Source organism: Myotis daubentonii, chromosome 18 (genome assembly GCF_963259705.1).
Source record: "Myotis daubentonii chromosome 18, mMyoDau2.1, whole genome shotgun sequence".
Lineage (NCBI taxonomy): Eukaryota > Metazoa > Chordata > Mammalia > Chiroptera > Vespertilionidae > Myotis > Myotis daubentonii.
The window spans coordinates 16,354,330-16,379,249 of record NC_081857.1 but is presented as its reverse complement, the minus strand read 5'-3'; the positions used below and the strand labels follow the sequence as shown (position 1 = coordinate 16,379,249).

General features: G+C 47.0%; 1 protein-coding gene across 1 annotated transcript in view; it reads right to left on the bottom strand.

The window, feature by feature from the left end:
* The window catches only part of SMYD2 (SET and MYND domain containing 2), a 52,543-nt gene that overhangs the window by 23,500 nt on the left and 4,123 nt on the right, over positions 1-24,920 (bottom strand). Inside the window, exon 2 of the mRNA XM_059674996.1 lies at positions 6,156-6,219. Coding sequence (XP_059530979.1) covers positions 6,156-6,219 — 64 coding nt within the window. The remainder of the gene's footprint in view (positions 1-6,155; positions 6,220-24,920) is intronic.

Genomic DNA, 24,920 nt, shown 5'->3' with positions numbered 1-24,920 from the left:
AACTGTCAATGGTGTGTCTCTGATGTTTAACCACAACAAGCTCCTGGGAGAAAGAAGTTTAATATTGACGTTTCTCCATATGATTTGTTCACTATTTATTCATATGCTTGGTTCAAAATGAATGTGAATGTAAATAGCACGTGATGTTGACAGTTACTGATGTAAGTGCCCTCAAAAGGAAGGGAGCCTACCCACAAGGCACGCTCTGGGAGGAGGAGGGCAGAGTGCTGTCAGGTGGGACGCCGGTTGGGGGGTCGGGAAACCTAAATTCTTTTTTTTTTTGTTAATGTAATTTTATTGATTTCAGAGAGGAAGGGAGAGGGAGATAGAAACAGCAATGATGAGAGAGAATCAAAGATCGGCTGCCTCCTGCGTTCCCCCTTACTGGGATCAAGCCCGCAACCCGGGCATGTGCCCTTGACCAAGAAGCAAACTGTGACTTCCTGGTTCATAGGTTGATGTTCAAACACTGAGCCACACGGCCGGACTGAAACCTGCATTCTTATGCCCGCTCTACAGCGAAGCAGCGATATGACGCTGGGCAGGCCTCTTAATCCCTTTGCGTCCGTAGCCTTGGCCGTAAATAACATGATCCTTAAGTTACTTAGCAGGTCCAGAAGTCTGAGTCTACGATTTTACACCTTCCAACAGTGCTAATCAGGGACAAAGCTTGAGGCCTCCCAAGAAATGTAGGGCCTTCCCAGGATAATCAGGCATTCATGTCACCAGAAAGGAGGTGTGAGGGTCCAATCAGCTCATCCACAGGAAGCACTTAGGACAGTGCCTGGCACACAGTGCCCTCACAGCAGGGTAACTGTTCATTTATGGGTTCGTTCATTCATTCATTCATTCATTCATTCAATGAGCTCTGCAACTGACCCTAGAAGCAGGGATGGGAGAGGAAGTCTTTGACTTTACGTAGTTTATGCCATTATCAGAACAAGAGCACCCTTAAGGTGATACTGTCCCACACAGCAGTTAAGTCAGAGAGATGGATCGCTTCCAGTAAGTGCAGAATCACGTAAGTTTCATCAAGGGAAATTAATCAGGATCATAATGTTTTCACTTTCTGTAGAAAGGTGATGATGACATTATCTTAGAGAACCTGACAGAGGCAAGTTGCTCTAGTTTTGCACATACGATATTATAAACAATCAGATTGAACAAAACTGGGGGAAAATCAGGCTAGCCTTTTATTTATTTATTTATTTATTTATTTATTTATTTATTTATTCATTTATTTATTTATTGTTGTATTAGCAGCTTCTTTGTACACAGAGTGGTTCTGCAACCCTTTGTGTTTTTTAAAACATTTTTTGTCAGTTTCTCTAGAACTGTTTATCCTATTTTTTCCTTCTAAATTCAAGCTATTACTCCTGCCCTAATTGCAATCTTTATAAACATTTTTATGTAAACTCGGATTCCATTTTCCAGAAAAAAATAATATACAGTAAAAATAAATGCACAGGAAGGATTCCAAAAGATGTGTACCAAAGCATCACTAGTGATTTTCTCTGGAAAGGTAAGATTACAGATACTCTTCCTGATCATTCAGACTGGACTTTCTGAGTTTTCTACAGTAAGCACAGGTTATCTGTGCAATCAACTCAAACAAGTCAACCCACATAAAAGCAAGACATGGACTCTTTCTGTACTTTTTAAACTTCTCTTGCATTTTGAGCCAACATACCACCTGCTCTGCATGACTTACCTTTTTGTGCATGGACAAAAGTGCTTCAAGAGGCAGAAAGAGCTACTAAACTATCTCACGGTGCACCAGCCTTTCCAAGTCTGGAAGAGTGACTGCTAAGTCAGCCGGTTTTCTGCAGAGCAAAGGATACACTGTCTTCCTGGGTCAGGAGACCCGGTTTCTATTGCCAAGTCCCCCTCTCTAATGCTTGCATTTGGTGTCTCTCTAGTTCTCATGGCGCCTTCAAAACAGACACGGGCCGCTTGTATACACATACATGGGCTTTCCTACAATGTGGACGAGTGAGAAAATGTCACACACTTTCCATTACCTTCGAGAGGAAGGGGGAGCAAACGGAGGCAGGACCATCTCACGGGGAGGTGACCGACGCTGCTGATCCCCCACCCGAGGACACATGCTCTGTTCTGTATCCCCCGTAAAAGAGTGATTGTAGGGGTGCACTCGGCCACGCATACACAGATTCTTCCCGTGTCAAACATGTAGAAAAGGTTTCTAAACATTAATTAAAAGTAAGTGGCTCCGTTTACGATGCTTCCTATGTCTGCGAGACCAAAGGGAATGTAACCAAGATAGAAGCCGTGACTCCGGCCCATTCACTAATCACCCAGAACCACGACAGGCCCTGGGAGCATGTCGGAGGCATTTTCTACACTTCAGGGTTTTTTCCAGTTGATAAAAATCAAGGACTTTCTCACATCCTTAGCCACATGCTCCTCACATGTGCTTTTTAAAAAATTTTTATCCAGGCCAGGGCATGCCCCTTCCTACTTTCAAAAGCACTCATAACTCCATCACCTCCGTGTACACCACACAAACAGTTTTTGTTCTGCTTGTTAATGTTAAGAAATAACACCCTAGAAAGTTCTACTCCTCAATGATTCCTCTAAAACCATGGACTTTCTAAAGCGATTCTCTTAAACATGTCATTTAATGGGGTGCCGTTTAATGGAGCCTGAGTGAGAGAAGAATACACTGAGCTTTCTAGGCATATTTATAAAAATAAATATCGTTCATGAAAACACACAGGTTACAACACAGGCCTAACCTAAAAGCAGTTTCTGTTTCTTTTGTATTTCCCCCATTGCCCTTTCACGCATCGTCAATTAAAATCTTTCCTCGGGCAGGATCACACGGAGTCAAGTGAAGGAGGAGGAGAAAGTCAATGGGACAGGGTGTAGCCAAACTGTAGAAAATACAGCAAAATCCTAACACGCTGAGGTTACAGAGAAGGGTCTGGGGAGAATGCAGCCGTCCATGAAAGTCCACTTCTGCTTCTGTAACACGTTCCCCTGGTGCCTCTTCCCCTAGGGGGCCCTCAGCATTCCCGCACACAGTGTCGGAAAGCGGCGACAGGCCTCCTCTAGCCCTTGGTATGCACTGCGTGACATTAGGCAGGTCACTCAACCAGTATGGGCGTTGTTTTGGCTACTCGGGCTGAACCTGATGGCCTTCATTCCAACCGCACCCTCTGTTGTGTGGTGGTGGCCCCCTGAGGCCTGCAGGTGGGTGGGGTCCACCTGTGAGGGAGGCCCAGGGAGGGCGAGGCTTCCTCAGGCGGCGAATCACTCAATTACCTTCCTCATCCTGCTCCTGTTTTGTGCCACCTGGATTCCTGCACCAGAGCCTCCACGTGGATCCCATCCAAACATTCCCGCAGGCGGAATCCTGAGGACGTTTTCACCCGGAGCCAATGCCTCAGATTCCTCCCTAAGGACGCAGGACGCCCTTGCACTTACTGTTATTAAATCCCTAGGACCACTCTGTCTCATTGTAACGCTCTGCCCTGCACCTACTTAGCTCTTCAGAACTAAACCATGGCCGTCAGCCTCCGCCTTCAACCAGAGGAGGCAGATGAAACAAAACGGAAACGTTCAGGTCGGATCCAGCCTGCCACCTCTGGAAACCAGGGGCTCCGGGAGCGGTGTTATCAGTGGTCATCGACAAGGGCCCTCTGGCCCCTAGATTCTTAACAGACGCACAGGAAAACTGACCTATAGAAGTGCTCCCCAGGCTGAGGGTGCACGGCCCAGGAACTGGGCAAGCAGCAGGGAACACTCCACACATTGCACAGATCGCGAGCTGCCTAGGCCTAAGGCCTTTGAACACGACTTAAAATCACAGGACTGCAGCCTCCGTCCTGGGGTTCCTTGCTCCCCGGGCAAGCTCTTCAGGATTTAACCAGTTGTACAATGTGACTCCAGGAAGAGAATGCATTGACTGTCAGCTGCCTGCGGTGCAGTAATAAACAGGCACTCGTGTTGGTGTGTTTGGTTAATGTGAACCTCACAAGAGAGGGCACCCCTCACTCTGTGCTCACAAATGGAGTTCTGAATCTGCAAATCTGGGAGACTAGGTCATGAAGGCAGGGGAACCTCGCAGAGCCACCTTAAAACCCCAACATGGACCATAATGATTCATTAAAATAATGCCACCTGGCACCTAGTGAGGCTGGGGGGGGGGGGGGAAGCTTATGCTTAAGACACCCAGAGTTGACTCAGCACCTCACACTTCCCGATGTTCTCTATTAATGCTGAGTTCACAGCGAATCAGAGAAGTGAAGACTCATTTTGTAATAAGCATCACTCACACGGTGCACACCATTAGTGGTCTCAAGGTCTCAGAATCCACCCATTCTCTTAGGTTAAAAAACAAACAAACAAGCCCCTTAAATCTAAAGCATGCTGTATGCATTATTCTTAGCATAAGCCTGAGCTTCAGTCCCGCCTGAATTATTGTAACATTATTTTTTCATAAGCCCTCACCCCTGTACACAGTGTCGGTTTAGATAGATTTCATATCTGTCACTTGGCCCGGACAATTCACTACAATGGACACTACTGTCCATGTTTACACTTGAAGAAACTGAGATGGAGGGCTGTCCCTGGAATTGCCAAGTTCACAGAGCTAGTAAGTTGCAGAGCTGGGATCCCGGCCTCCTGCTAGTCCGGGTTGTATTCCCTGAACTGTATGGGATTTACTACCTGCTTCTCTAGAGACCCAGAATATAATAAGTTATTTTTTCTAGACGTGTTTAAGTTAAATATAGAAACAGCTAACTTATCTGGCCTGGGTCACATCATAGAAGCCCCAGGGCTCACCGACGTCTCCAACGCCACAGCCATCTAACCACGGAATATTCTATCCACAATTGTTGGGGGAAAATATAGTCTCTCCTCTTCAAGAGAAGGCCCATTCCCCGAAAACTCAACCTCAGGCCCATGTACAGTCTCACTGTCGCACAGGCGGGCAGCCTCCGGAAGCCTGCCCCGGAGACGCAGAGAGGTGGACTGTGCATGTGGCCTCGGCTGCCAAGGGTGACACGCCCTCGCCAATGGCACAGCCTGGGCCTCATTCTGGCAAGGGCCCACTGTGGCTGGAGCGCCTCGGTCAGATGACATAAGGGCTTAGCAACCTCTCCCATGGCTAAATAATGCTCTTTGGGGACATTCAGAGGCCAGCTGCACAGGGAGAGGAGAAGGAAACAAATGAAATCGTGGGCAATCAGAAGTAGATGGGGGGTGGGGGGCGGGATGTGAATGACAACAAGTCACTCCATCAGTTGGAGCTGCTGTTTAAGAGCATCAGCATGTCCCAGGGTGTGTTTTATAGGTTTCCATCTAAAAAATAGCCTGGGGAGCCCTAGCCAGTTTGGCTCCGTGGATTGAGCCCCCAAGACCTGTGAACTGAAGGGTCTTGGGTTTGATTCCAGTCAAGGGCATGTACCTTGGTTGCAGGTTTGATCCCCAGCCCTGATCGGGGTGTGTGGGAGGCAACCGATGGATGTGTCTCTCTCACATCGATGTTTTTCTCACTGTCTCTCCCCCGCTAACACCCACCCTGCAAGGCTTTCTCCAAGCTCCTCAAGCTTCCCATTCCTGAGGTACAGGTCCCTTGAGACTTCTCCATCAAACCAGATGCCCGTGGTCTGCACACAGCCAGCCTCCTGAACCCGCCCAGCCCCAGTCCCAGTACAAGTTCGGAGCAGCCACCCTCCAGCTGCACAAAGGCCATAATGCCAGGGGCTCACCTGAGTCTAGCTGGAATCAGGCTGGGTGTGGCCTGTTACAGCCCAAGGGATGCAAACATTTTAAAGACAGCACTTTAGCATCTGTCATCTCTGCATGTTCCATCTGCTGCTGGTGGTCTTGGGGGCAAACTGTCAACCTTGGAACACACCTGCCTGTGCCCCACATGGCTCTCCTTGTGTCTTTCCCAAGTCTCCTCCTGCTCCCTTTTCCTGGTCCTATAAATGGCACCCAAATGTTACTGTCTGGGTCCTGGGCCAGCACACAGGGGTATCCAGCCACATCCTACACCACAACAAGGCTTTCCAGCTCCGGCTGCAGGAGGGGGTTGGGGGAGCCGTGACAAGCCAGAGAAGGACGTTGGGGGTCCCGATTTTTACGGAAACAAGGCCCTCCCTGCCAGTTGGCCCAGCACCTACCTGACACTCCACATTGCAGTAAAATGCCTGCTTGCATCTTCCACATTTGGACAATCCTTCTTTCCTTAAAAACAGAAAGGGCACGGTAGTGGCGAGAGGCACAGACACGTGAAGCCGCACATTTTATCATGCAATAATCCAAGCCATCTGGTCGGGAAGCAGAGCCAAGATTCCCCGTACCTTCCTCTCCCACGGATCAGTGGCATTTTCCCAGAGGAGATTTTGACCAGATTCAGTCCTTGAGGAGGAGTGAGCGGGTCCAATAGCACACGCTCCGGCATTTACCGTCCCCGACAGCGTGAAGGGCACTTTCCAAAGAGCGGGAAGCCACACTCTGGGACTCGTGCACCTGGCTTGGGACATCACAGCTGCTCACATCACCTGCACTATTACTCAGTGGTTTGGGCAACTCAAAGGCTTTTAGGTCTTGATTTCCTCACCTGCTGCAGAGGGACACACATAAACCATTGTGGAGGTCTGACATCCTAAAGACAGAGGACTGGGGTACACAGGAAACTGTAGTGTGAGTGAAAGCTTTATTGTTTACCCTTAGGCCCGGTGCACAAAATTCGTGCACTCAGGGGGGTCCCTCAGCCCGGGGCCTGTGCCCTCTCGCAGTGCAGGAGCCCTCAGGGGGATGTCCAACTGACAGCAGGGAATGGGCCTACGCTGGCAGTTGGACATCCTTAGCGCTGCTGGGGAGGCAGGAGAGGCTCCCGCCACCGTCCCTATACTTGCCAGCCGTGAGCCTGGCTTCTGGATGAGCAGCGCTCCCCCTGTGGGAGCGCACTGACCACCAGGGGGCAGCTCCTGCGTTAAGCGTCTGCCCTCTGGTGGTCAGTGTGCGTCATAGCGACTGGTTGTTCCACCATTTGGTCGATTTGCATATTAGGCTTTTATTATATAGGAAGAGACGCCAGTGATGCAGGAGATGAGATTGCCCATGTCAGTAATTCAAATGTCCAGAAAGCAAAGTTTGAAAATAATGCAACCCAGCAAGCGGGGACATATCCTTGAGTAGAACAGGACTGGCTGTGATTGGTCCCCACACCACCTCATCAGTGTGCTCCTGAGCGATTCTCCTGCCTCTTCCTAAACCGGTCAATGCTCCCTGTGCACTGGGGTAGTATCTGCTTCCCAGGAAGGACAGGGATACGGGAGCTTTCCAACTGCTGTGTGTGAAGCAGTTGATGAGCATTAGATGAGCCAAAGCTTTTAAAAAAAAAACTGTGAAGCTACTGAATTAAACCCCACATGGACAGAACTCTTAAAAGATGGTCTGGAGCTGGGGACCCCCCACATGGTTTTCATCAGACCACTATCTGTAAAGCGCACTGTCTGATTCCCACGCTCGGCACTGCAGCCAGCTTTCTGGCCTGTAGACACGCCAGCACCACGAGGGGCATTCTCTGCCACCAGGGTAGCACCTCATCGCCACCCCCTCTGTGCCCGCCCGAGGAGCCGGGGTTCCAGAATGTGCATAATCGCGCTGCAGAAGCCTCCCGGCAGCCAGTGGTGGTCACCACCCAACTCCCACGGGATGCAGGACGGGCGCCGAACACTACTGTTGGAAGAAAGCAGGCTGTCCTGCTGTTTTCATGACAGCACTTGGCTTCCCAAGAGCCGCCTGCAGCACGGGTGGGAGAAAAGCAAATCTTGCGCCGCGGAGGCATAAATAAATGTTCCGAGTTTGCACATCTCACCAGATCACCAGGGAACCCACGGATTCAGCTGAGTGTATCCTCTGGCCTGAAATGCCCTCGAGGTTGTGTCTCAAGGGCTCCACACTCTAACTTTGCATTTTGGAAGATGAAATAAATGAGATGCGTGGTCCCTGCTGGCTTGCATTTTTTTAGCTAGGGAAAGAGGACACCAAGTGACACGGAAGCAAGGGCCCAGGGATGTGGGCCTTGAAGAAATACCAGGGGGACGGACAGCAAAGATGGGCAAAGCCAGGGAGGGGACTTGCAAAATTCTTTCCAAAAAGAAGTGTTTGCAAATGCATCATGGGTGGGGAGATGCCAGCCCACAGAAATGTCTGAAACTGTCATTTGTTCATGTTTGCTTTTGCAAGGGTGAGGTCACCGACTCTCTTTAGTAAGAGTCTGACTGAAGCTATTCATTCTTCCCAGCAACCCACCTTCTCCCTACTCCCTCACCCCCAGGAAACAACAGGAAATTCTGTAACATTTCAAGGGCTCTGAGCCCAATGCCCATACACAGGCCACCGAAGAGCCTCTCAGATCAGCAGGAAGACCCCCTGATATAAAAGATTAGGAAATTATCATAAAAATATTTTTATTAGCTCCACACCATACAAAAAAAAAGCAAGGATTACAGGGGTTTTCCCGCACAGCGGCCAGCAGTGAAGTTAACACGAAACAAGGCTGGCTTTCAGCTTCAAGGGAACCACCAAGGGAGAGAAAAGCCTACTGGGCTCCGGTGAGCTAGGGAGGAATTCCAGTGGGATTTTATCAAATTATAAACCTCCCGAAGGCCAGGCTTCTGAGCCCAGCCAGTCACCAAGTCCACAAGCCACGAACAACGAAGAGAAAGCTAACTTCTCAGGGCTGGCAATACATTACATCGTTTCTGCTGGACCCCAGTGGTTCGCACGTTGCAGTCTGAAGACTGCTGGGAGCGGGTGAGGCCAACACCATCCTCAGAATACTACCACTTGTCTTGACATTTACATTGCAGAAGGTGTAAGCTGTCAAGGTGCCTGGAGGCTAAAACTTCCCGGGGTCTTGGTATTAAATCAAATCAGTGGCACCAAACTGTCCCAAGGTCATTTGATCCTCCATTTCCACACGTTCAGAGTAAAGGGGGGGAAGCCAGTTCCGCTTAAGGGTGTCCCTGATGAAGGAGCAACAATATTAATTCTATTACGTCTCGACTCGTCGACTACTGCGATGAAAGGAGAAGGATGCATATTTCTGCTGCACGTAGGATGGCTGCTTCGAGGAAAAGCACTGGGGATCGCTGGAGTTGTAAACCCAACTGGCCATGTTTTCCTTCGAATGCCCTTTTTACTTGAAAGAACAGCTTTAGACAAGCGGTGGCTGCTCAAACTTGAGTATCTGGCAGATGTTATTTACATGAATGAAGTGAGCCTGCCCCTTTTGATGAAAACAAGAGGCAATATTTGTTGCCAATGATAAAAATTGGGCTTTCAAGCAAAAACTAGAATTTTGGAAAACATGTATCTGCCACCCTGAGCTTGATATTCTCTCACTTCATGAGATGAACAACTAATCGTTGTGCTATGGTTTTATGAAATGAGTCAACTTTTAGAAGGTCTAATTTAGTGAACCGATATTTTCTAAATGATGAGTGTATGCTGCTTTTAAAAATTATGCTTGGCTAAAAGAGTCATTCAAAGTACGAACAGACCAAGGGATTTGAAATGTAATGGAGCACATAAGGTTCACACACGTGCTTCCGGCTGCCCATTACCACTAACCTTTAAGGCAATACCACAAACCGAGTTTTAGTGTTGAATCCAAGAATATCCTCAATTAACTGGTAAGGCTATTGAAATACCCCTCCCTTTCCAGCTACATATCTAATTGAGGCCGGATTTTCTCCACGCACCTCAGCCTGGACGACACAGTACCCCAGACCGAATTCAGAAGCATATTTGGGAATCCAGCTGTCTTCTGGAAATCCAGACACTGAAGAGATTTGCAAAACTGTAAAACAATATCATTATTCTCACTAATTCTTTTATGTTGGAAAATAGTTCTCATTTAAAAAAAAATGTTAACAGTATTGGTTGTTATCTGATGAATAGATATAATTTTCTCAGTTTTAATTTCAAATGTGGTAAACCGTGGTAAATATAACCCATGGTGTTCTCAATTGAGGGGTTGTAGGACCAAAAAGTTTGAAAATGGCTGATCTACCTTAGTAATTCCACCAGCTCTACGAAGATTCTCATTTTTCAAATGAAGACAATGAGGATCCCAGAGGTGAAATATCCAACCCAACGTGGTCACTCCCAAGTAGGTAGCAGAATTCACACATCAACGTGCACATTTTGTCTTTGTCGTGCATGAATACCCTTCCTTGAGCATTGGGACGAGTATCCAGGAGCATATTCTACATGAAGCAAAAGCAATCTATGTGCTGGGACAAGCTAACAGTGGTAACAAAGCGTAAGTAAAGGCATTCTTTCCTCTGAGGTTTGCATTCTGTCCCAGCTCCCATGGCATCCCATTAATGTTACTTCAAAGATGCGAAGGGAAGGATTCAGTATCATTTTTTCGAAATGAGACTTGGGGAGGGAACACTTCCACAAAGAGGATCCCTCAACCAAGTAGGACGTGGGAATTGATTTCACTTGACATGGGGTGGAATAAAATAAGGACTGGTGTTGTATTTAGTCTGTGTAAAGAAGGTCCCTCCCGGTCCTTGGGTGTGGCACATCTAAGTGCTCCTCGGAGGGTCACTGGTCCAGTCCGCTCTGCATCATGTGCTCTGTGAACCGGGTGGTAGAACACTGTAGCTGTCAGGCCGGCTTCACTGTATGAATGCTCATGGAGTCCAGCACCAGGTTCTATGTGCAAGTTCTCAACACAGGTCCTCCTGAGCCAGCCTGCCTTCCCGGTACAGGAGGAGAAAAGGGAACCAGTTACTGATAGCGAAAAGCAAAAGAATCTGCTTTGGTCTACTCTGGTCTGAGCGATTCTAGATGAAGAGGGGTGGGCTGACAGAGGGAGCTCTGTTGAAATTATCCCAATGTGTGCTTCGGTTCTTTCCATTAACTAGGGGGAGATGTCAACTTTTCATAAGCCCAGTGGTTGGAACTCAGACTAAAATTTGCTGAGCTGGTACCCACATTGTGTGTGTTCATGTGCTGGGGAGAGAAAGGGAAAGAGAGGAAGAGAGCCTGTGTTTGCCTATTGCTGACGGAGAAGTTGAGCCAGAGAGAAACTTCATATGGGATATTCGTTTTCACTGGAGGAATACATGAGGCCTTGAGAATAAACTCTGCGCCTACAGAAGATGCAGCCGTAAATCTTTCATTTGCCACGCAACCTGATCGGAACTGTCCAGGAGGTTTGGGGGAAAGGCTGCAAAACAAAGAAAACAAAATTCCCCTCAAAGAAAGGTTCCTAAAGGGCACTTGGAGGAATGAACTGAAATATAAAATAACCCAAAAGGAATGGAACTCAAAGAAAGTGAAGGGTGAGTCTCTAATCACCTCCTGGAGTGTCTCACTTGGCCTTGCTGGGCCTGGGATAGGGCCCAGAAATTCTCATTTCATTGGTCTGAGTTGGGATCTTTAGAAAGTCCCTCGCCCCCTCTCCCAGAGATTCTAATGTGCTTCCGGATGTCTAGGTCTGACACATATTGGGTGTAGTCCTGTATCAGGTAGTTTAGCTCCCTTGGTAATGAATGTTTAGGTAAGAATAGAGTGTGCAGATGCCACATTTTCTAACTATGGCAAGAAAATATTCCAGAAGCCAGGAGAGAGTTTATTTTTATTTTTATTGATTTCAGAGAGGAAGGGTGGGGACACACACACACACACACACACACACACAGAAAAACATCAATGATGAGAGAGAATCAGTGATTGGCTGCCTCCTGCACGACCTACACTGGGGATTGAGCCCACAATCAGGGCATGTGCCCTGACCAGGAATCGAACTGTGATCTTCCGGTTTACAGGTCAATGCTCAACCACGGAGCCACGCCAGTCAGGCTGGAGTGAGTTTTTAAGAAGATAGCCTCAGCTTTCTGTCCACTGCCCCCTGATACTCACTAGCAACTGAGGATGATTATGGTGAGTTACTTTTCCCACTTCTCTATCACAAATCCTTTTTTCTTTCTGATGCTTGAGAGGGGCTATGTGCTTTTGGGAAAATTACTGATCCTTTCTGAATCTGTTTCCTGCACTATAGAGATATAGTTTCTCCTCATAGGTTTATTATGAAAATTAAGTGAGAAAATACAAGTTGGCATGTCCTAAGACTCTACTTTTAATTAGCCTTCACTCTTTTTTTTTTTTCTCTCCTAAGTGATATCAACGACTGAAATATCTTCAGGATGATCTCACCCAGACTTATATTTACAGGATTTATGTTTGTAAAGCCTTTGTTTTATGGGCAAACATTCACCCTGCTGTGATGGGAAGGGCTCTTTGAACTTAAGGAATGGCTCCATCCACAAAGGGAGGAAAGGAAGGCTAGAGGAAAATGCAAGTATTTGATTATAAGCGACGGGAACAGAACTTAGAAGATACGCTCCTGTCATTTTTTACTGGAGGAGACACACGCAGTGATTAATTTTCTTGCTTTTAAGATTCGGAAGCCACGAAGATGTAATTAGAGATGTAATTAACAACTCCTGCTAGTTAACGCGTTGCCGCGGGTGCGGTAGGTCTAGAATAAAAAGGGTTTGATCCTGTAAGCTCCCTAGTATCCGCGACTAAAATGAATGCTTGGTGGGTTTCACCATGAAAGAAAACGATCCTGGCATGGAGGGGGGTTTGCAATAACAATTACTTTTAACTAACGGTGACAGAAGAAGTGACAAGTGTGCTCTGTGGAACAGAGACAGCCCCGGCCGGACGGAAAAGAGAAAAGGAAAAAAGCCCAGCGGCGCAATATAACTTCACCGTGGGTTGAAATAAGACAAATCAGAAACAAAGTTAGCCTCCCACCCAGCGAGAGTGGTTGCACCAGCAAATTTTTATTTGAGAGAAACAAAAATTGGAGGAATTGTGGCGAAACCCTATTATAACCCTAGTCGGGGGACCAAGGATAATACGAAGGCTCTGGGTTTTTGTGTGACAGTAAAAGATGCTCCCTGTCACTTTAATCCACAATGGAGCCGGAACCGGGGCCCACGGGCAGGGGGGAGCTTCTTCCCAGAGCCCTGCTGAACCTCCCCTTCGCATGGGGCTTTGTTCTGAGGCTTGTTAAAAGTTGGAGCCTGGGGCCCCTGGGGGAGGCAGGCAATATTTAGGGCAGCGAGGGAGCAACTAATAGGTTTCCCCAACTATAGGAATAGGAAGTGGATTTACAAGGAGAAAGCTGGCTTTGGTGGTCAGGGCAATGAATGGTTGGCCTTGCTACAAAATGATGACACTGCAGGGGATGGGGGGGATGTAGGTCAAAGGGCACACATTTTCAGTGATAAATTCTGAGGATTTAATGTACAGAGTGGTGACTATGGTTGATAATAAAGTATTGTTACTTGAAAGGTGCTGAGGGTAGAGCTTATGCATTCTCGCCGCACAGACAAGAAAGTTAACTCTGTGCGGTGATGTGTTAATGATCTTGATCTTAGTCCTCATTCCACAGTGGATATTGTCGTACCCTCTAAATAGGAGCAGTATTTGTCAATTATTCCTCAATCAAGCTAAAAAGTGTTATAAATGTGACTCTAGCCAAGCTCAGAAATGAAAAAAAAAAAAAATGACACTGATTTAGGATTTGTTTTAATGCAGGCTTTGGCTGACATGGAATTTACCTTTGCCTTAGAAAGAATAGTTCATGAATAGAGGAGAAAAATGTAGAGCCCACAGTGAACACTCAATGACTCTTTCCAGCCACTGGACGGCACGTCGTCCAGCCCCATCCTGTAGACCCTGTAAAACCCCAACAGCTCAAGCCTGCCCCAAGATCGGATGTGCACTTTAATACTTAACATCTACCTCTGGGAACACTTTCTTCATTAACCTTTGTGGGAGATCAGAATGACACTTTTTTGCTAGTTTATCTTCTACTTCTGTCGCCTACTGAAGTCAAAAGGAGAGAAACAATGAATGCCTTTCGTTTTATCTCACTTCTCTCATAAAGGAACCGACAATAAGTAACTGCCACCATTTCTTCTAATGGTGGCAGAGGTTATCATTAATATTTTGGAACACCGATAATATTAGATTCCCCTATGAACACCTTTGCCCTTACTTCCATAACACCCAGGTGTTTACATACGAAGGGAAAGGACAAAACCAAAGTCACATAAATTTAACTATTTAAAAACTCAAAATGCTCCTCACTGTATTCCTCACTTCAACATTCAGGCCACAGAGTAGGAAAAATAAAACGTGTGAAAATACCTTTATGACCTAATGCTAAGTGTGAGTTCCCAGAATACAGTCAGGCTTCCTGCAGCCAAACCTGAGTATTAACTCCTTGCCCAACAAATAGGTGATCTGTCCTGAATCTTACAAGAAAATGTACCTTTTCAATTGCTGGCAGAAGAATTTTAAGAGGTGTCACCCTCTCATCCTCTTAGCTTTACTTTTCTATAGCTAAACAATCATTAATCGAATTGTCAATTTGTGTAGGTGAACTACCCTAATTGTGGATTTTACCCTGAGAACTCAAACTTACCAGATATTGTTTAAATAGTTGTATCAGACATTTTTCTTTCTTTTTTTCCTCCTCATGAAACTTGGTTTTAATGGGTTTCAAAAGTATGTGACAGATTCTTGGTCAAGTTGTTTCCATTAAAATGTGCTGATTTTAGCCCAGCCAGCATGGCTTAGTGGTTGAGTGTTGACCTATGAACCATGAGGTCACAAATGGTTCGATTCCTGGTCAAGGCACATGCCAGGCAGGGTTCGGGCTCCATCCCCAATAGGGGGAGTGCAGGAGGCAGCCGACTGATGTTTCTCATTGATGTTTCTATCTCTTCATCTCTCTCCCTTCCTCTCTCTCTAAAATCAATAAACTTTTTTAAAAAGTACTGATTTTAAAAACAAATAACTTAAAAAACTGCCACACACACACAAAAAAAACAAACAAAAAACCCCCCACCATATTATCCACAAAACACTGTTCTTTCCTTCTGAAGGTTTTATGATGCATTGTATTCATTAACCAGTCTCTTACTATTAAACTTAAATGGCCAGTTGAGACAAACAGTTCTGAGACCATTCTTCCACCACTGATTAAGAGGGGGGTGGCAGGTATTGGGGATAATGTTCACTCATTTAGCCTTCTGAGCTTTCTGGGCAGACTTCGTAGCTTTGCCAGCTCCAGCTGCCTGCCTGTCTACTGCTTGGATGACACCCACAGCAACTGTGTGTCTCATGTCACGAACAGCAGAACGGCCCAGAGGAGGGTAGTCAGAGAAGTTCTCACCACACACGGGCTGGCCAGGAGCCGTATCGATGATGATGGCAATATCACCAGGTTTTAAAAACTTAGGGCCATCTTCCAGCTTTTCCCCAGAATGACGATCACTCCTCTCCTTCAGCTCAGTACATTTTTAAGTGAGGCGAGCTGTGTGATAATTCACACCGGTGTGTATCCGGCACGGATCTGGCCTGGATGGCTCAGGATAATCACCTGAGCTGTGAAGTCAGGTGCTTCCGCTGGTGGGTCATTTTAGCTTTCATGAGCCACATCGCCATGACCAACATCTTTGACAGACACGTTCTTGACACAGAAGCCCACACTGTCCCTAGGAAGAGCTCCACTCAGAGTTTCATGGTGCACATCATCGGACTTCACTTCAGTTGTAACGCTGACTGCAGCAAAGCGACCACCACTGAGCACACCAGTCTCCACTCGGCCCACAGAGCCCGTACCCATGCCACCCATGTGGTAGCCATCCTGGAGGGGCAGATGCAGTTGGTGGCAGGATGCAATCCAGAGCTTCAAGCAGTGGGTCCCACTGGCATTGCCGTCTTTACGGGTGACTTTCCATGCCTTGAACCAAGGCATGTTAGCACTTGGCTCCAGCATGTTGTCGCCATTCCAACCAGAAATTAGGACAAATGCTACTGTGTCTGGGGTGTAGCCAATTTTCTTCATGTGGATGCTGACTTCTTGAACAATTTCCTCATATCCTTTCTGCCTATGGGCGGCTCAGTGAAACCTACTTGGTGGACACCAACAACAGCTGTTTCACACTCAGTGTGTAAGCCAGAAGGGCCTGCTCATGGGTGTGCCCGATTCTTGGAGATGCCTGCTTCAAGTTCACCAGCACCTGCAGCAACAATCAGGATGGCACAGGCAGCCTGAGAGGAGCCTGTAATCATGGTTTTGATGAAGTCTCTGTGACCTGGGGCATCAATGATAGTCATACAATACCTCCTGGTCTCGATTTTCCACAGGGAGCCATCAATGTGATACCACGCTCACGTTCAACCTTCAGTTTACCTAAGACCCAGGCAGCCCTTCCCCATCTCAGCAGCCTCCTCCTTGTCAAATTTTTCCATGGTTCTTTTGTCGATCCCCCAACATCTATAGATCTGATGCCATTAGTGGCAGAATTGCCGGAATCTAGGTCTGCGATAATGACGGTGTTGAAATGAGTCTTTCACGACCCCCGTGTTCTGGCTGCAAACCCGTTGCGAAAAAGCAGACTTTTTTCTTTCAATCCTTACTGATTTCTAAATAAAGGGACCCTTTTAATACTATAAAACCTTGTCCATGAAGCAGGGAAGAAGTACGTTAACTACCTTAGCCAAATAATTTCTTCAGAAAGTATTATTTTCTATGTGTAAGGTAGTGTTTCAGGCTCTGGAGGAATGGTTATTTTTATAAAAATGGAGCTTTTTGAGGAAATAAGTCCTACCTTCATGACAGTGATTAATATAAACATCAGGCAAGATGATTCACACGACACTGAACTGAGAGCAGGAAGCTACTCCTGGGACCAAGCTCGTTAAAGACACAGAAGTGAGGGCACCTACAGAGAACGCTGTCCTGATCATCTTAGAATCCCCACGGTTAGAGCACAGTGCTGGGACAGTAGAGTAGTCAATCAATATAAAGAGAATAATGAAAAGTGGTAATATATATAAATATATATGAATACAATTAAGAGATGTGTGGGCTGGAATATTTAAAAGGGAGCTTCAAAATAGACATGTACGTTGAGTTGGATCTCCGTTGAGAATGAACAGACTTAGGGTCTAAGGCCTTACCTGGACAGGGCCTTCCAGGTTACACATGGGCAGAGGAGGAATGAAGAAGAACACGGATATAGAAAAAGGAATGAAGAAAGACTACCCAGATTGTGTTTAGGGTCTAAGTAAAAGAGCAGGGAGAGGTAACGCTGGATAGGATGGGGCGGGCACTTCATGGGGAGGACCTGTGCAGTCAAGATTTTGTCCTAAAGAAGATGGGAACCAGTGAAGGGTTCTGCAAGTATTGGCAAGGATTCATTTCCAAAATGAACAGAGTTGTATACTGAGGCTGGTGGTGAACCCTGCCCGAAGAGCCACTAGTGAGAGAAGTTACAAAAATGAGACTATTCACTTAATCAGTATTTACCGAGGTAAGAGCGTGCTAGGCCTCAGGCTAAGTGCCGGGGCTACAAAGATGAGGTAAGACCGGTTCCTGTACTCCTTGAGGTGTGGGGAAGGAAGTGTGGAAGGTGCAATGGAGCAAAGGCGAAGGGAGCTGATCCTGGCTGCAGAAGCCAGGACAGACTTCCCAGAACCTGAGAGACATCCAGGCAAAGAAGGACAGAGGGGAGAACAGGCATTACACATTTACCAAAGATATGGGTGTGTGTGCGCACGTGTGCGTGTGCATGCAAGTTGGGACTGTGAGTTACACTGACACTGACACTGCAGAGGAAGTTGGACTCACTTCACTCCTGATGCCCAGTCCTGAAGCTCCCATCAGGCAGTGCCCGCAGGGCCATTCTCTGGAGATGCACAGGAAGAGGAGGTGGAGGTGGGCTTCTTTCTCCCTTCCCTGTATCTAGACAATATTTAGTAGCTGGGTGTCTTAGAAGGCCCAAGTATATGCCCAAGTCAATGAAATATTGAGTGAAATAAGTAGATCGTTTCTAAATTCCTACTATCTTGTGAGCCTGAGAGTTTATCAGATGGAAAAAAAAAAACAAACCCTAAAGGTGTGTGTGTTTTTTTAAATACACATATATTTATTTGAGAGAGGAAGGGAGAGGGAGAGAGAGATAGAAACATCAATGATGAGAGAGAATTATTGATCAGCTGCCTCCTGCATGCCCCCTACTGGGGATCGAGCCCGCAACCCAGGCATGTGCCCTTGACGGAAATCGAACTCGGGACCCTTCAGTCCGCAGGCTGACGCTTTATCTACTGAACCAAACCAGCTAGGGCTCCCTAAAGGTTTTTAAGAGTGACACTTAGAAGTATTTTCTCAGATGTATGAGTAGACTACATTTCATTAACTTCCAAAAACCGGCCAGCCAAAGCTGTTGGTCCTTGAACACAATGTAGGGCTGTTACAATTGCATCAGATCTAATATTATCCGATCAAAGGTCTCCCTTAGTTTGCATAAGTCATGAACTAGAGTGTGCGGTGAACCATTTTGGTTGACAGAATTTTCTTTATGACATGCATGGATTACCAGTTTTTAATGAAATAAAGGAAAAGACTCAACCCCAAATCTTAGTGCCTTCAACACAGCATCTGCTGAAAACACACACAGTTCAAGGCACTGGACATTCGCTCTGTAGTGTTTCAGATTTTTGTGCCTTTTCTTCACAGCTGTCTCCCAGGGATTTAGAACCCAGCAAGTGCTCCATAAAGAAAATTACTGGTTGCATACATTCACACAACAGAATCCCTACTCTCAGGGAGTTTACCATTTGCTCGTAATTCAATGTCTTACTGGGGAGGTGTTGGGAACATCTGAGGCCATCACTGTGAACAGCATCGTCACTGGTATGGAACCAAAGTTCCTGTGTCCAATGCTTCGAGTGGCGCAAATTCAAAATGTCAGGGTTTGGGGTGAGAAAAGGTTTCCTGATGGAGAAGGCACCCACTGAGATGAGAGACATAATGGTGCCTCAGACCCACCTTGCTCGCTGGACTAGGTTTAGGGTTTTTAAGGGGCTGGGGGAACAGGCTGGCAGGACAAGTTTTAGTTGGAGGAACTTGGAACTCGGCCATTTATGGTAAAGGGGCGTCAGCACCAGATCTGCCTGGACAAGGGACCCTTGGCTTCTGAAAGGGTTCCGGTGTTCAAGTTCCGGTTATGTCCCGGTCCTTTAGTTCTGTGGGGTCTGGGGGGTGGGGGTGGACTTTGGTTCCAGCCGGGAACAGCTGGAGGTCAAAGTTCCCTCCTCTACCCATGCTTCCACCACATGACTTAACGGTTTTGCTCTGTTGTCTCTGAAAAGCTCAAACAGGATAGGGCCATTCTGAGCTGGTTCTGCGGTGACAACTCTGCTACATATTTGTGTGACTGACTGGAGAAGAGATTTTGCAGGGGGCATAAGGCACGTGTTTCTTATACCAGCATCACCCCGGTGAGGAGAATCAACAGAATATGAGCCCGGGCGGGACCCACAGCCCTGAAGAGTCCTTCCTGTTACTCACAGACCGAAGTGAAAAAGTCCAAGGTCTTTCCATTTTTGTCACAGATTGCAACCTAACTCCCCTGAAGAGCCAGGACATCAAATCCTTGACATTTTTTTATTTGGCTCAGATGAAAAACTGTGTCTCATGGGTCAGCCAGACTTCCTCGCCACCTCCCTCCCCCCGGATAGGCCTATGTCATCAAGCCCTGGTGTGAAATTCCCTTCTCCCCGTGAGCTGGCCTTATTTCTTCTCTCCTCAGGGGACAGTACGAGTCCTGTGGGCACTGTACATCACAGTGCACGCGTGGATACACACCGCTGTCTCAGCTATCGTGGCAAGCATTCATTTTGGTTTCTAGGCATTACACATTTACCAAAGATAAGCACTTAGGAATTTTCCGATGCCCTCCTGCCTGTAAAAGCTAAGCTAATCCATTTTATTAATATGCACACAATATTTCCATTTAATCATCGAAGCCTTCCCCTTCGTGTACAAGAGCCACCAGATTTTATGCTAATAAATTGGCACAAGGAGCTCCACACTATTTTTAAATTTCCGATTGAAGAAGAATCTGAGAGACACAGCTGGATTCTCAGCAAAACGCGTGAACTAGAAAGATAAGTTGTTTCCTGCGCCCTCAAGACTTTTTGGCATTATTTTCCTGCTAAATTGCAGATTTCTGTCCTTCAGAGAGGTCTTGAAGAGATCTGATTTCCTTCTGTTCTATTGTGTTGGTGTGAACGCCTTTGCAATTGAAAAGGAGGCCGCTGAGGGTGGTAGGAACAGAGTCAGCAGAAGTTACACAAAGTGAGGTGTGCGGCTTTGTGACTGGGTAGAGCGCCCGTGCTAATGAGGCCAAGGTCGTGGGTTCAACCCCTGAAAAGGCAGTTACTTCAGACAATTCCCTGCTGGAGGACTGCACCCCTAAACTACCGCAGATTTGCTAGAAATCCAAAGATGAGAGGATTGGGAATGTGGGTGGGAAAGGTGATGGTGATGTACAGAGACTGATCATGCAAGTCCCTTGAGAGGGGACAGAGAGCTCTGGGTCCCAGAGCCGGCCGCTGTCCAGGGGGAAGGGGCCAGAGGCAGGGTGGTCGCTTCTAGGCACGACTACAGAAAGTCTCGGAGCCACCAGGCTGCCTGGAGGAGGGCTCAACATCTGAATCTGATCAAGTACAATCAGGGTGCCCTGTTCTAGATCTGCCTAGCTCCCTGGTGAGGATCAGGGCATTCACACACACTCAGACACATGCAGGCAAGCCTAGAGAGGGGCTGGGCTGTCCGTGAGAGAAGCAGAAATGGCATTAAGGAATCAGTAATGGGAAATTCTCTTAAATCAAATTGGCCTTGCACAGACCAGATGAAAGCATGCCTTGAACTTCGAAATATGAATACCTTACCCACTCTACACCTGAGGTCCACAAAAAAGGTGTGTGTGTGTGTGGGGGGGTGACAAGTCATTAATAACTCCAGGAATATAAAGGATATTTATAATGACCAATTGCCTCCTTGGGAAGCAGAAATGAAGTGGCTTAAAATTGTGATTATTTTGTGTTTCTTTATATCGACAAGAAAAATAAAGGGGATATTAACCTAAAGGCAAACGAGGTAAGCCTAAAACACAAAAATAAATAGAAATGTCCTTTGTAATTCTCTATCTCAAGTTCTAAAACAGGCAACTGTGCTGTCCCAGGTTCTCCCCAATTCTGAGTCCTTCTGAAGACCAGTTGCTGCCAAACTATAACACTGAGCCCCGAATCTTTCCAAAGAAATTTAAGACATTTCTCAGCATTTTTTAAAAGAACCTTCTGACAGATAGTGTGCAATTGGCTTATCCCACAGAAACAGCAGGCAGGGGCCTCCTAGAATAGCTGCATCATAAATGCTGTTTCCAAACCTGGCTGACTTAACTTTGCACAGAGCAAGGTTCTGGAGAACGGATATGTTTAAGAAAAAGGAAAGGGGTTATACTCTGATGCTGCCCTACTAGAGGCATGGAAACCAACCTTGTACGAAGGTCTGAAGACTAAGATGGCAAATTCATCTTAGTTCTAGCATAATATTAAAAAATATTACAAACCCACAAAAGGACCAAATCCTAGTGTTCTTTTTACAGCTTATTATGTAATAACTAGGGGCCCGGTGCACGAAATTCGTGCACTGGGTGTGTGTGGGGAGGGGAGTGTCCCTCAGCCCAGGCTGCCCCCTCTCACATACTGGGAGCCCTCAGGCGTTGACCCCCATCACCCTCCAATCGCAGGATCGGCCCCTTGCCTAGGCCTGACGCCTCTGCCAGAGGTGTCAGGCTTGGACAGGGGACCCCCATCTCCCCCTGATCACTGGCTCTGGCCCCCGCCCAGGCCTGAGGCCTCTGGCCCAGGAATCATGCCTGGGCAGGGGACCCCCATCTCCCTCTGATCGCTTGCTCCACCCCCCGCCCAAGCCTGACGCCTCTGACCCAGGCTTCAGGCCTGGGCAAGGGGACCATCATATCCCCCCAATCCCCGGCTCCGCCCCCCACCCAAGCCTGATGCCTCAGCCAGAGGAGTTGACCCTAATCACCCTCCGATCACCAATCACCGGATCGGCCCCTTGACCAGGCCTGAGGCCTCCGGCAGAGGTGTCAGGCCTGGGCAGGGGACCCCAGCTCCCCGTGGTTGCAGGCTCTGCCCCTGCCCAGGCCTAACGCCTCTGGCCTAGGCGTCCGGCCTGGGCAGCGGGGACCCGCAGCTGCAGCGGCCCCGCGATCGTGGGCTCCGCTTTAGGCCCAGGCAAGGGACCCCTAGCTCCCGGGACTGCCAGCTTCAACAGTGCCCAGCTCCCATCGCTGGCTCCACCCCTACTTCCTGCTATCCCTGGCCAGGGCGGCAAAGGCGCCTGATTCTCCGATCATGGCTGGGGGGCAGGGCAAAGGCGGCCCCAGGGCCGCCTTTGCCCTGCCCCCCAGCTCTTAGCTCCCCCCTGGGTTTCCGATCACTGTCAGTGGCAGGGGGCTTCTTCCTGCTTTCCCTTTCGCCTCCCTGCATTGTGCCTACATATGCAAATTAACCGCCATCTTGTTGGCAGTTAACTGCCAATCATAGTTGGCAGTTAACTGCCAATCATAGTTGGCAGTTAATTTGCATATAGCCCTGATTAGCCAATGAAAAAGGTATCGTCGTACGCCAATTACCATTTTTCTCTTTTATTAGATAGGATTGATACCTACAAAAGAATATATGTAGTTCTTGTGCAAATTCCAAAGCACTGTAATAAAAACATCTCAGAGCCCGTAACAGGAGGCGATTCAGGCACAAGTCAGCTGAATCAATTTATTTGTTAAAATTTAAAAAATAATGCATTAGTTTGTTGAATTGCCTTTTGGGGAAAGGGGAAGCAAAAGAGATGGTAAAAACTGCGTTCAGTTCATTCAGCCTGGCCAGCATGGCTCAGTGGTTGAGCTTCAACCTATGAACGAAGAGGTCATGGTTCTATTCCTGGTCAGGGCATATGCCGAGGGTTTCATGCTCAATCCCCAGTGGGGGGCGTGCAGGAGGCAGCCAATCAATGATTCTCTCTCATCATTGACGTTTCTATCTCTCCCTCTTCCTTCCTCTCTAAAATCTATAAAAAATATATACGCATTCATTCAAGGAGAAACCAGAGATGAATTAAGTCCTGGTGTCCAGGTGTGAACGACACAGGCCAGCAGGGGCAGAGAGAGGAAGCACAGACTCAAATAGGAAGACAAGGCTCCATCCGTGAAGAGCACAGAGCCTGGCCCTTAGAAGACATCCAATACCCATATGACAATAAAAAGAACAACGTGGGATTCAAGGAAACAGCTTAACCTGCCTAACATTCAGGTTCCTCCTACATTTTTGAGAGGATCAAAATAAGAACGTGCCTGGAAATGTTTTATGAGCTGCAAAGAGCAATGTGACTTAAAGTAATGCCATTTTATATGGATCTTCAGAATTTTTTTTGATTGAGAGGATTTTCTGCAATTGCTTTCGGGAAGGAAAGGTGCTAGAAGGTGGTTTTAACTCACCGGGGTTTGAATTTCATGTCAGGACGTCCTGCTGCTGTTCTGTCTCTTTCATCTCAAATTGTTTCCAAATGGGCAGCTTGGTCACTGAGCCTCTATAAGCTATAACAGAAATGATGTTCCCTGCATATGAAAACTACGCATGTTACAGCGCCTGGCACCTTTGAAGTCTAGAGGAGAGAGCAGAGAGGAGCCCTGGTATCCTTGCTGTGTGGAAAATTCTGTTTTCCTCCATTCCCCTTTTCAAATATGTGTTTAATGTCACAGTGAAAGAGTATTAAAGTGTCTAAGCACTTTGGAGCTAGAAAAGGTTCTTAAAAAAAAAAAAAAAAAGCTTTACCCCTGGCCAGTGTGGCTTAGTGGGTTGAGAGTCCTGTGCTCCCAAAGACTGCTGGTTCAATTCTCGGTCAGGGCATATGCCCAGTTTGTGGGTTCAATCTCCAATTGATTTCTCTTTCTCTCTCTGTCGTTCCCTCCCTCCCCCTCCCCCTCCCTTCCTCACCCTTCTACTCTCTCTAAAAAATCAATTAAAAAAAAAAAAGCTTTAAATGGAACTCACATTTGACCCAGTGATCCCACTTCTAGGAATAGATCCCAAGAAACTAGAAACACCAATCAGAAAGGATATATGCATCCCTATGTTCATAACAGTGCAATTTATAATAACTAAGATTTGGAAACAGCCTAAGTGCCCATCAGCATATGAGTGGATTAAAAAACTGTGGTACATCTACACAATGGAATACTACGCTGCGTAAGAAAGAAGGAATTCTTACTATTTGCAACAGCATGGATGGAACTGGAGAGCATTATGTTAAGCGAAATAAGCCAGTCAGAGAAAGATAAATATCAGATGATCTCACTCATTTGTGGAATATAATGAACAACATAAACTGATGAACAAAAACAGATCCAGAGACAGAGAAGCATCGACCAGACTGTCAAACCTCAGAGGGAAGGTAGGGGAGGAGGAGGGTAAAGGGGAGAGAGCAACCAAAGGACTTGTATGCAAGCATATAAGCCTAACCAATGGACACAGACACCGGGGGGGCGAGGGCATGAGCGGGGGGTGGGGGGGAGCAATGGGGGGATAAGGACACATATGTAATACCTTAATCAATAAAGAAAAAAAAAGAAAATAAAAATAAAAGCTTTACCTGTGTAGGTTTATTATATCATTTCCATTAGGTTTTGAAAAATACTGAACTATTCTGGGGGGGCCTGAGGTTGAGAGCTGCTTCTTTTAGCCCTGGGTGATGGGCCATCTGAATGATGACTCCATTGGCCAGCCATTTCCAGTATTTCCTTCTCAGTATCCCCCACTCCAACCCCAACACCATAAAAAATAAACACACACACACACACACACACACAACACACACCTCCCTGAAATTACAGTGCTTGGTCACACTAGTTAACATTTAGCCAGCAGAGCCCATCAAACAAGGACAAGCCAGACACCAG